This window comes from Mesoplodon bidens (genome assembly GCF_964165515.1).
Source record: "Mesoplodon bidens genome assembly, chromosome: 15".
NCBI lineage: Eukaryota > Metazoa > Chordata > Mammalia > Artiodactyla > Ziphiidae > Mesoplodon > Mesoplodon bidens.
Genome location: NC_138171.1, coordinates 57,242,641 through 57,256,183, shown reverse-complemented (window position 1 = coordinate 57,256,183; position 13,543 = coordinate 57,242,641). Strand labels below are relative to the sequence as shown.

The window sequence follows — 13,543 nt, the reverse complement described above, 5'->3', positions numbered from 1 at the left end:
GGGGCTGACTCCTGATGGCGGTTGTCTCCGAAAACTGCTCTGTGAGACATGCAAGGTTTAGAAAAACATGGGATCCCAAGGTCACCACCACCGCTGCTGGCTGCTGGGCTGAGAGTGGCCAGGGCCAACAGTCTGATCAAACCCCCGCGACAACAGCATCCCAAAGGCCACAGTAAACCCTGCCTGTGTTGTCCATCCCCTCTGCCCCTCTCCCAGGCATCCGTCACCGCAGGAAGAGGGCCATCTGGTCCTTTTCCAGACAGGCACAGTTTGCCTTCCCTGTACCCTCCGACTCAGCCAGACCTGAGCAGCTGTCAGTAATGTGGCCAGAGAGGCTGTGGTGAATCCCACCCAAGGCACGGGCTCTCCTGCTCACTTACAGGAGAAAGGAGTAACGCCACAGAAATGCAGCAGCTGCTCCTGGTGGCCGCTTGGCGGCTAGGGGAAACTACTCTGATCGCGGAATGAGAAAAGGCTAAGTTAATGAGTTTCTCCGACTCCTTATGAGACACCTTTTACCATTATGACTCTTACCTCATCTATTAAAGGATGACTTTCGGCTAAGGGATTAAAAGGTATAAATACAAAAAGTGCTGGTCCCTTCTTCAGTTCATTGTTCAGCAGGAGACTCTTGCCGCCGTGTGGCCGCAGCCAGCGAAGGAGCGTCTCTCGGTTTTCTAAGGCCCACTTATAGATGTTTTCAGCTGTGTAGTTGATGACCTCCCTGGGAAAGACCTGGGAAAGACAAACGCACAGAGGATAAAAGGCAGGGCAGGATCAAAGCACATCCTCAGCCCCGTCCTCAACCCCACACTTCACAGGTGAGGAAAATGAGGCTCAGAGCAGTGACACGACCTGTCCCTGCCTGTGCAGCTAAACCCTGGCTTTACTTCTCCAGACAGAGCGCTTCCTCACAAGCAGCTCGGAACAGCAAAAGCAGCTGTAAGAGGTGACTTCCATATCATGTGGTTCATCTTTTTCCCTTTAGACAACTCGTCTATCAACAAATAAGTCTCCCTGCCTGCTGCTGGCAACAATGACCTCTACCACCCTGCGCAAGGGGGGCTCTAAGGGAACAGAAATGATGGAGTCAAGGATAATTTTTACCTTGGTAAAATCATGTTTAACTTGGTCCCCGGGGACCCTCTGTTAGGGCAGAAGTTTGCATCTGCCTTGCTCACATGTACCCCCAGTGACTAGAACACCTGGCACAGAGCAGGAACTCAACAAATATTTGCATGAATCCATGAGTGACCTGGAACTTGTACAAGGCCACAGATCACATTTTATGTGTACAGAATGAAGGAGAGATACACCTAGATTTTTTGCTTTGTTTTCCTATAATAATCAAGAGTATGTCAACACAAAATTATGTTTGAAATTCCAGTGATATAAACCACTGGGTTTCAAACAAAACTCCCCACAGAATGCTTTGGAGAGTTCCACAAAATGAGGTATTTTACACTCCCCAAAATAGAGGTTTAAATTGGCTTACAACAAAGATGTCCACTGCTTTTATTTTTAAAAAATACTGGTATCCCAGTATTATTTCATTTGCTAAAAGGAATTCTGCTGCTACACCAACCAACCAACCTTAAAAACTATGGAATTGATGCAGTAAACCCAATATCTTTTTCAGTATCATTCTCAGTCCTACCTTCTTTTCTCCGTCTATTTTAAATTTCTTCCTCAGTACCCTTTACTATACATAAACATGATATGTTGGTTGTATAGCATGCTACAAAGGAAGGATGAAGGAAAATGATAGCAAAGGCAGATGAAGTCAAAAGAAGCTTAGACAGAGAAACAAGGAGAGCAGGTGGGTGGTGGGAGAAACCATCACAGCAGTGATTCCCAAAGTGGGATGGTGGGAGTCTGAAAAAATATAATCAACATTTCTATCTGGAAAACACAGAAATACATTTGACTTTGGGAATATAAACTGCGAGAAGTAAAGCCATCTGGGATACAGAGATATGCAGAAGCCAGGGTGACTGGCATTGACGGTGCCCCCCAGGAGGGTCTAACAGCATGAGGCCTGCACACTGAGCCAAGGGGAGCATGGGATTAAAGGGCTGGGCACACTGGGTACAGGAGATCTGGTCTTCACTCGACCTGTAAGTCACTGATACCATCAATGAAGTCAGAGAGAGAAAATACTGAAGAAAAATAAACTCAGTGCTGGGACTGAGGAAGTAGCAATAAACAGAGCAGAAGCACAGGACTAAGGATACAGGTCAGAAGCTCAGAAATAGCTGAGTTGGGGCTGGTCCACCAGAAGGCAAATAAAATCAGGGAACAAAGACAACAATGGAAAACGAGGCTCTCTGGGGCGGAAAGCCAACAACTTCTCACTGTGACTTGACAAGAACTTCAAAATCCATTTCATCAGCTAAAGGAGAAAAGCATGTCACATTTCTACTCTTGATAAATGGAACAAATGAACAAAGAACATTGCCCAAAGGAAGCTTAACCTCTGAGAACATGGGCCCAGAGTAACACTTCTCCAACAGAGTAACTCTGTAATTTCATCCAAGAAGGAAAACTAACAAGGCTGTATCAAAATCTAAGAATATAAACAGAATTTCTAGATGTTAAAACCAAGAGCCCTCTAATGCATGAGTTCTAAACCAGGGGCATGGGCTCTACAGAGGGGCTGTAGGGACTCTCAGTTTGCAATATAAAATCATGTGCACTCTCCTAGAGAGAGTATCCATAGATTTTATCCAATTCTCAAAGAAGTCTGTGATCCAAACAAGGTTAAGAACCACTGCACTAATATAAACGTGATTTCAAAATACTTACAAGTGATGTGTTGAAATGTCTATGTAAATACACACTTCCAGAGTGTACTAAGGATACCAGTTTCGCAAGGTGTTTATTTGTGATAACCCCAAATCGTACTGTTCCTAGGTAATCTGAAACAGAAAATTTTCCTTTATTAAAAAGAAAAAGCCTATGCCTTAAAACAACCACAAAACCCAGTGATCAAATCCTGACGCACAAATTCCCCAGAGCAAAGATCTTTTTGGGCACCTAGCCTAGACAGAAAAGGAGAAGCCGAAGAAACAACCTCCTGATACAGACCTCATGTCTACTCCTGCACACCTGTCTCTGACAAGCAGTTGCACTGTGTCTGTCCGTGTCCCCCCGACTCACTAGCCCCACCTGGGAGCCCAGGCACATGCTATTCTGTCTGGACACTTCCACGGCCAATTCCTTCTCATCATTCAGATCTCAGCTCTGACCCCACCTTCTCTGAGAAGCCCTCCCTGACCACCCGCCTCCGGGCAAACACTCAAGAGGATGGTCCGGAAGGGGAAACTGGGGCTCCCTCCTGACTCAGGTCCTCTCTCTACCATTACTCTAATTTGTTTTTTGGTTTTTTTGTTTGTTTGTTTGCGGTACGTGGGCCTCTCATTGTTGTGGCCTCTCCCGCTGCGGAGCACAGGCTCCGGACGCGCAGGCTCAGCGGCCACGGCTCAAGGGCCCAGCCGCTCCGCGGCATGTGGGATCCTCCCGGACCGGGGCACGAACCCGTGTCCCCTGCATCGGCAGGCAGACTCTCAACCACTGCACCACCAGGGAAGCCCTACTCTAATTTTTTAATAGCACTTATTAACAGGTACATAATCCTACTGATTTATTTAGATTTTCTTTGGTCCAACTTCCTCTTAAGTTCTGTGAAATTAGAAACCTTGTTTATTGCTGTTACCCCAGCACCTAAAGCAGTGTCTGGGCATATGCATATTGATCTCTTGATTAATAAATATTAGTTAAATGAATCAATCTAGCATATATAGTAACTCATATAAATTAGTAAGAAAAAGAAAGCAGTTAAAAATGGACAAATCACAGAAAAGGAAATGTAAAAGGCTAAAAATACACTCAACCTCACTACTTCAGAGGAAAGCAAATGAGAACAAAATGCCACTTTTCACCTTCAAAATGTCCCAAATTTGAGACACAGGAAATATCAAATATTGATGACCAGAAGAGAAACAAGTACTCTGATGCAAAGCTGGTGGAAAGGGTAAAATGGCAGCCGCTTGGGAGAGCAATCTGCTGTAGTGATCATAGTGGGACAGGGACACAGCCTGCAGCCCCACAGCTCCACTTCTTAGTGTCTACACATGTGCACCAAGAGACACACAAGGACAGTCACCAAGAAATACTCTGCAGCTGTTAAAAACAGTGGGGCAGGGCTATCTATACAACATGAATAGATTTTCTAAGACACATATGAGTAAAAAAGCAAGCTGAAGAAAGATAAAGTATACCTTTTATGTGGAAAAAAGCATCACACATAAAATGTTTTCCCCTACAGGCACATATGCTTAGAAATGTATACAGAATCTGAAAGGATAATAAAAATTGTTTCGTGTTGGGGGATGGAGATCAAAGGGGACTTTATCCTTAGGTGTGAAGCTTTCTTTTCCCCCCCCAAGGAGTATATTTAATGTAATATTTGTGTGATTAGGAACTGACTAAAATATCTAGTATTAAAGGAGGTGGATAAGACGGTGTAGGAAAAGGTGCATTCTTTCCTATCCCCTTTCTGCTTTATTAGCAAACGTTAAATAAAATACCAGTTAAACTTTAAATGCTACCAACTGAAATCTAAGTAGTTAAAATATGAAGGTGCTAAACACACGAAGTTTCTAGCTTAACCACACGGCCCACCTTCCAGCAGTGGCGGCGTCTTCCTCTCAGAGGAGGAATGGCTGTTGAGGATGAGATGAGAGTGACCATGTCCCTAACGGCGGCTGGACAATCTAGCACAAACCTGATGAGTTTAAAATGGCACAAAACCAAAGAAACACAAGAAGAGTAAATCAGAAATGGGGCTTCCCTGGTGGCACAGTGGCTAAGACTCCACGCTCCCAATGCAGGGGCCCCAGGTTCAATCCCTGGTCGGGGAACTGGATCCCGCATGCCACAACAAAGATCCCGTGCATCGCAATTCTAAGACCTGGCACAGCCAAATAAAAGTAAGTAAATAAATAAATATTAAAGAAAAAAAGAATAAACCAGAAATGACAGAAATGGCTTACTTATACGGTGGGTGGCAAAGGACGGGTGGGTAATGGGAACTGGAGAACAGGCGTGAGGCAGCCTGACCTTCCTCTGAGTATCAGAACCACAGCAAAGCTCACAGCCTTCACACACTCAAAAATTAAGATCATGATACCAACCAGCATGTGTGGGGGTCCAGTGGGGAACACGAGCACTAACAAACCTACCTAGCTGTACTGCAAATGCATCACACCTCAGTGAAGGGGTGGTGAGTGGGGAGAAAGAACTGAACCAGAAGAGAACAGCAAACGGTATCTTGACTGAATACTGTAAAACTAAAGACGATGAGAGCCAGGCTTCTCAGGGCAGGAGAAAAGTTACATACGAAGAGGGGAAAGCTAAAATCTGCGGTTTTAGATTGGAATCAGAAGAAATTAGTATAAACTTATGACCTTTCGTATAACCTTACGACTTATGACACAGATAACAGATACAGAACCATGGAGGCATGCATGTGTGTGGGTATAAATACGTATATGTCCTAGCTCTGTCTGCTGAAAGGGCCTAGAAGTAATGACACCTGATACTGAAGAGCATATCTTGTACCCAGATCTGGGTTTCTAAATGTCACTCTCCAATAAAAAGAAACCAGGGCTTCTTGGAGAAGAGGCTGATCCCAGAGCTGGGGCAAAGGAAGTACAAGATGAGCCTGAAACATCTTGTCAAGTCAGAATGAAAGATATGCTCATAAAAGGAGGGGGATATGTTCAAAGGACACAGGCGCCAACCCAAGATGCTCCTCATGGCCAAAGCCAGAACAATTTGAGCAACAAAATAAACAACCAGTATTTTTCAAAAGTGTCAATATCATGAAAGACGAGGAAAGAGTGAGGAATTGTTATAGGAGGAGACTAATTAAATGTGATGTGGGATCCCAGATCAGATCCTGGAACAGAAAACAGTCATTAGTGAAAACACTGGCAAAATTCAGTAACATCTGCAGTTTAGTTAATAATCCTGTACCAATGTTAATTTCTTAGTTTTGGCAAAAGCACCCTACCAAATGGTTAAATAATATGTTAACAATGGGGGAAGCTAAGTGAAGGCAGGACATTAGGAAACTCCCTGTTCTATTCTTCCAACTTTTCTGCAAGCATAAAATTAGTTCAAAATTTAAATTTAAAAAAATGGCATAGGGCTTCCCTGGTGGCGCAGTGGTTGAGAGTCCACCTGCCGATGCAGGGGACACGGGTTCGTGCCCCGGTCCGGGAGGATCCCACATGGCACGGAGCGGCTGGGCCCGTGAGCCATGGCCGCTGAGCCTGTGCGTCCAGAGCCTGTGCTCTGCAATGGGAGAGGCCACAACAGTGAGAGGCCCGCGTACCGCAAAAAAAAAAAAAAAAAAAAGGCATAACATATAAGTTCAGATTCCAAAGCTGTCAGAAGAAAAAGCAGGACCCAAGAGAGGATATGAATTGGTAGAAGCAAAGACACCACTCTCCAGAAGAGGGCTAAATTTTGGTAGACTGGCATCGATGAAGAGAGGAGTGAAGGAAAAGCAGCCAGTAAGAAACTCATTTGATAGTCCGCCAAAGTCACCAACATGATTTATTGGAGCAGAGGAATAAGTAGTGACAGCTTGACTCAAAAGTTGAAAGGGGTCATTCACAAACCTGTTTAACTGCATTAATAAGAATGGACAGCCGCCTGCACAGAGCAGATTCTAACACGCCCAAACACGTTACAATTTCAAAACTTTATTTTTTACAGAGAAACTTACAAAAATCACACATTTTAAAAGTTCCTGCATATAGTGGAAATCTTGTTGGAAGAAGCAGCTTAAGTTTGCAGTCCCATGTGTACAAGGAGTACATGAATTAGCAGAGGAAGTTTACAGTGTCAAAATGACACAAGAAAATAACACTTCTCATCTCCATATCCAGAACATTCTGTTAAGTGGGGCTCCAGGGCTTTCTATAATAGGGGCCTTTGTCATTTATAAAATGAGTAATTTTGTCCTAAAATTAATGAAGCTTTAATATTTTAATTAAGGTCTTTGAATGTGTTAATAATTAAAAATAAATTCAGGGCTTCCCTGGTGGCGCAGTGGTTGAGAGTCCGCCTGCCAATGCAGGGGACACAGGTTCGTGCCCCAGTCCGGGAAGATCCCACATGCCGCGGAGCGGCTAGGCCCGTGAGCCATGGCCACTGAGCCTGCGCGTCCGGAGCCTGTGCTCCGCAACGGGAGAGGCCACAACAGTGAGAGGCCCGTGTACCGCAAAAAAAAATAATAATAATAAAAAAATAAATAAAAATAAAAATAAATTCAGAATCATGCTCTCCCCTCCCCTAACAATGGCCCAACAATGGCATGATCCTATTCAGTTAATAATAATAATAATAATAATAAAATTTCCAAACTTGCACAAGCCTCTTAGATAGCCTCATCCACAAGAGGGCAGACAGCAGAAGAACTACAAACCTGCAGCCTGTGGAACAAAAACCACATTCACAGAAAGATAGACAAGATGAAAAGGCAGAGGGCTATGTACCAGATGAAGGAACAAGATAAAACCCCAGAAAAACAACTTAATGAAGTAGAGATAGGCAACCTTCCAGAAAAAGAACTCAGAATAATGATAGTAAAGATGATCCAGGACCTCAGAAAAAGAATGGAGGCAAAGATCGAGAAGATGCAAGAAATGTTTAACAAAGACCTAGAAGAATTAAAAAACAAACAAACAGAGATAAACAATACAATAACTGAAATGAAAACTACACTAGAAGGAATCAATAGCAGAATAACAGGCAGAAGAACGGATAAGTGACCTGGAAGACAGAATGGTGGAATTCACTGCTGCAGAACAGAATAAAGAAAAAAGAATGAAAAGAAATGAAGACAGCCTAAGAGACCTCTGAGACAACATTAAACGCAAAAACATTCGCATTATAGGGGTCCCAGAAGGAGAAGAGAGAGAGAAAGGACCCATGAAAATATTTGAAGAGATTATAGTCAAAAACTTCCCTAACATGGGAAAGGAAATAGCCACCCAAATCCAGGAAGTGCAGAGAGTCCCATACAGGATAAACCCAAGGAGAAACATGCTGAGACACGCAGTAATCAAACTGGCAAAAATTAAAGACAAAGAAACATTATTGAAAGCAGCAAGGAAAAAATGGCAAATAACATACAAGGGAACTCCCATAAGGTTAACAGCTGTTTTCTCAGCAGAAACCCTACAAGCTAGAAGGGAGTGGCATGATATACCTAAAGTGATGAAAGGGAAGAACCTACAACCAAGATTACTCCACCAGCAAGGATCTCATTCAGATTCGATGGAGAAATCAAAGGCTTTACAGACAAGCGAAAGCTAAGAGAGTTCAGCACCACCAAAACAGCTCTACAACAAATGCTAAAGGGACCTCTCTCTTTAAGTGGGAAACAAGAGAAGAAAAGGACCTACAAAAACAAACCCAAAACAATTAAGAAACTGGTAATAGGAACATACATATTGATAATTACCTTAAACGTGAATGGATTAAATGCTCCAGCCAAAAGACACAGGCTTGCTGAATGGTTACAAAAACAAGACCCGGGCTTCCCTGGTGGCGCAGTGGTTGAGAGTCCGCCTGTCGATGCAGGGGACGCGGGTTCGTGCCCTGGTCCGGGAGGATCCCACATGCCACGGAGCCGCTGGGACCGTGAGCCATGGCCGCTGAGTCTGCGCATCTGGAGCCTGTGCACCGCAATGGGAGAGGCCACAGCAGTGAGGGGCCCGCGTACCGCAAAAAAAAAAAACAAAACAAACAAAAAAAACAAGACCCATATATATGCTGTCTACAAGAGACCCACTTCAGACCTAGGGACACATACAGACTGAAAGTGAGGGGATAGAAAAGATATTCCATGCAAATGGCAATCAAAAGAAAGCTAGAGTAGCAATACTAATATCCGATAAAATAGACTTTAAAATAAAGAATGTTACAAGAGACAAGGAAGGACACTACATAATGATCAAGGGATCAATCCAAGAAGAAGATATAACAATTATAAATATATATGCACCCAACATAGGAGCACCTCAATACATAAGGCAACTGCTAACAGCTATAAAAGAGGAAATCAACAGTAACACAATAATAGTGGGAGACTTTAATAACACCCCACTTACACCAATGGACAGATCATCCAAACAGAAAATTAATAAGGAAAGACAAGCTTTAAATGACACAATAGACCAGATAGATTTAATTGATATTTATAGGACATTCCATCCAAAAACAGCAGATTACACTTTCTTCTCAAGTGCACACGGAACATTCTCCAGGATAGATCACATCTTGGGTCACAAATCAAGCCTCAGTAAATTTAAGAAAACTGAAATCATATCAAGCATCTTTTCTGACCACAATGCTATGAGACTAGAAATGAATTACAGAGGAAAAAATGTAAAAAACACAAACACATGGAGGCTAAACAATATGTTACTAAATAACCAAGAGATCACTGAAGAAATCAAAGAGGAAATCAAAAAATACCTAGAGACAAATGAAAATGAAAACACGACGATCCAAAACCTATGGGATGCAGCAAAAGCAGTACTAAGAGGGAAGTTTATAGCTATACAAGCCTACCTCAAGAAACAAGAAAAATCTCAAATAAACAATCTAACCTTGCACTTAAAGGAACTAGAGAAAGAAGAACAAACAAAACCCAAAGTTAGCAGAAGGAAAGAAATCATAAAGATCAGAGCAGAAATAAATGAAATAGAAACAAAGAAAACAATAGCAAAGATAAATAAAACTAAAAGTTGGTTCTTTGAGAAGATAAACAAAATTGATAAACCATTAGCCAGACTCATCAAGAGGGGGAGGACTCAAATCAATAAAATTAGAAATGAAAAAGGAGAAGTTACAATAGACACCACAGAAATACAAACCATCCTAAGAGACTACTACAAGCAACTCTATGCCAATAAAATGGACAACCTGGAAGAAATGGACAAATTCTTACAAAGGTACAACCTTCCAAGACTGAACCAGGAAAAAATAGAAAATATGAACAGACCAATCATAAGTAATGAAATTGAAACTGTGATTAAACATCTTCCAACAAACAAAAGTCCAGGACCAGATGGCTTCACAGGTGAATTCTATCAAACCTTTAGAGAAGCGCTAACACCCATCCTTCTCAAACTCTTCCAAAAAGCTTCAGAGGAAGGAACACTCCCAAACTCATTCTATGAGGCCACCATCACCCTGATACCAAAACCAGACAAAGATACTACAAAAAAAGAAAATTACAGACCAATATCACTGATGAACATAGATGCAAAAAAATCCTCAACAAAATACTAGCAAACAGAATCCAACAACACATTAAAAGATCATACACCATGATCAAGTGGGATTTATCCCAGGGATGCAAGGATTCTTCAATATATGCAAATCAATCAATGTGATAAACTATATTAACAAATTGAAGAACAAAAATCATATGATCATCTCAATAGATGCAGAAAAAGCTTTTGACAAAATTCAACACCCATTTATGACAAAAACTCTCCAGAAAGTGGGCAAAGAGGGAACCTACCTCAACATAATAAAGAAAAAAAAAATCTCGATAAACTGTTAGCTAACTGGCCAGTTATAGTCTCTATAAACCATCCAGTGCAAGGTGTCAGAAAGACACCTGCAAGATGTAACAACATCTTGAAAGAACATCTGGGTGAAGGCAGTAGTTACTGAGCAGTTTCTGCAGCTGGTCACACAGACACTAAGTAGGTCAAGGTGACCACAGCATGAAGACTGCCGCCTGCTACAAAAGGTGCTGAGTCCTTGGCCCTGTGTCCCTCAGCTACAAGGCAACCCACTGCACACACAGCCACCACTAGGCTCCCCATGAGACGTGGGGTGAGCAGAATGAATATCATGCTGATTCACTGTTTGTGTGCTTTGAGTAACAAACAGCCTTTCTTTGATCCATTAAACATTGTCTACTTTTAGCATGTATTGAAGGTTTACCCTTTGCTATCTTTTATGAGGCTAGGGTTCTTTTCTGCCACTAACAGAATGCTCTACCCCTGCTTCCCACGCCCCCATAGGTGGAGCTTCTGCTGACCCTCTTGTACCGTCCACACACCACAGTCACCATTTACCTCATGGCAACCACCAAGGATGCATCGAGAATGGAAAGATCTGAAATTCCATCTGGTTTCCATTCAGATTCATCTGGCTCACTTGTGACCTTTCTGGTGTGCAATCAGGTTTTTTGTTTTTGGCCACTGCCTAATGTTTTAATATCGGACTACTTTATTTTGCTTAAAACCATTGCTTTAAATTCAATTTTTAATATTAAAACTTCAGTTCAGTATTCAGGTAAAGCAAACACATTCTGAGGCAAGACCTCAGTGAGGCAAAATATTAAAATTCTCAAACATTCCAGAAAGAACAAGAATTCGTTTCTTTTGTTAGCAAAAGAGAATAGTTTTTTTAATTGAAGTATAGTTGATTTACAATATTGTATAAGTTTCAAGTGTAGAGCAAAGTGATTCAGATCTGTACATATGTATATGTATATATTTCAGATTATTTTCCACTAATAGATTTTTAACCGTGCTTTAAAGTTAATAATAAAGGGTCCTGCCAGAAGCAAAGCTACACAGTTCGCACTCAGCAACTACCAGATTACCAAGACTACCAGGAGGACGCTCTGAAGCATTAACTCAAGGATGTGCCTGCAGGAAGGAGACTCAGTATCTTGGGAAATAACTGTTTCCCCCGGGATACTTGGATAATGAGGCCTAGGCCCTGAGTGCACTGTCCTATGTCGTAGCCATTAACCATATGTGGCTAATGAGCGCTTGAAATATGAGCAACCGAGGGACTAAATTTTCACTTTATTTGATTTTAATTAATTTAATTTAAAAGTGATACTCAACTCAGTTATCAGAAAATGTTTAAGTATGTTTAAGACAACATGAGTATGTAACCTGAAGCTAATATAATATTGTAAATCAACTATATTTCAATAAAATAAGTAAAATGAAACAATATAAATATTTGGTATATAAATCACTTTTTCAACTGTAAATTTTATGAACTCTAAATACAGATCAAGTATTTCCAATGAACATTTAGCAGCTGAATTGAGATGGGGCTGTTAAGTATAAAAGACTTGGTTCAAAAAAAAGAAAAAAAGTAAAATATCTCAATAGTTTTTATGCTGATTACATGTTGAAATGCTAATTATTTGGGTATACTGGGTTAAATAAAATATAAAATATTAAATTAATTTTACCTATTTCTTCTTAAATTTTAACACAGCCAGGAAATTTTTAAATACCTCCATTGTTCATCTTATAGTTCTACTGGACTGTGCCAAGGTAGCAATGATAAAAAAGCAAGATTCATGTAACTCAGGAAGAAGATTAGGCTAAGATAATAAGCCCATTAGTCAGTAAATCTTAATAATGGACAATTATCTGGGAAGGATACATAAGACAAAGATGTTTTCGTGAATGATTATTTTTAAGAATCCAAGAGCAGAGAATGATTATTTTTAAGAATGTGTCCCACTCTCTCCTTCAGAAAGGAAAAGGTGGGGCTCTAAACCTTGTGACTCTGCGTATAAACTGCCGAGCTTCTGAAATTAATTCTCTCTCAGAGGGCTAGAGTAAACAGCGCTTGGTGTCCTACAAAGTAAGGTACCCAAGGATACAATGAAATAATGAGCAGAAATGTTGGAACTGAACAACATGGAAATTTTTACATCAGGACTGGCCATCTGCTCTCCAGGAGGCTTTCATGTGAGCTAATCTCTCAGGGATCATAGGACAAAATGGAATATCAGGTCAAGAAAAATACTGATAAAGGAAACTGCTAACAAATAAACCATGAAATACTTCAAAACTGAATACCACTGGATTAAGTCACATGGCTTTTAATCTGCATGGCTAAGAAGTTATTTACTCCCTGGGAAAAATTCTCTCACTTCTTTACTCTGGGAAGTAGTGACATTCGCAAAGGCAAACCTGTATTGTGGTAACTTCCATCCTGGCAACGATTCTCATTTTACTCTATACTCTGCCGTTTTTATTAACTTCTGCTTTCCCACTCTTGTTTACAAGGTTTTGGACAAGGAAGAAAAAGGAAAACGACAGGATTATATAAAAAGGAATAACAACAGCCCCTCCAAGATTACTCAGCATTTACATGGTGATTGATCATCATTTGCTAGATGATGACTTCACACACTTCACATACTTCAAATGCATTCATTAAAATGAAAAAATCTTCAAAGAAGTGCAATAGTTTATAGAAATGTTTGTTTTCAATGTACGAACTATAGCTACTGCTTGTTTTTTTTTTTTTTTCGCGGTACGCGGGCCTCTCACTGTTGTGGCCTCTCCCGTTGCGGAGCACAGGCTCTGGATGCGCACGCTCAGCGGCCATGACTCAGCGGCCATGGCTCACCGGCCCAGCCGCTCCACGGCACGTGGGATCTTCCCAGACTGGGACACGAACC

General features: G+C 41.4%; 1 protein-coding gene across 3 annotated transcripts in view; it reads right to left on the bottom strand.

The window, feature by feature from the left end:
- The window catches only part of TXNDC11 (thioredoxin domain containing 11), a 67,268-nt gene that overhangs the window by 17,362 nt on the left and 36,363 nt on the right, over nucleotides 1-13,543 (bottom strand). For all 3 annotated transcript variants that reach the window (XM_081256610.1, XM_081256608.1, XM_081256609.1), the window contains 2 exons: nucleotides 2,806-2,918; nucleotides 535-735 (listed from right to left, as the gene is read on the bottom strand). In XM_081256610.1, coding sequence (XP_081112736.1) covers nucleotides 535-735; nucleotides 2,806-2,918 — 314 coding nt within the window. The remainder of the gene's footprint in view (nucleotides 1-534; nucleotides 736-2,805; nucleotides 2,919-13,543) is intronic.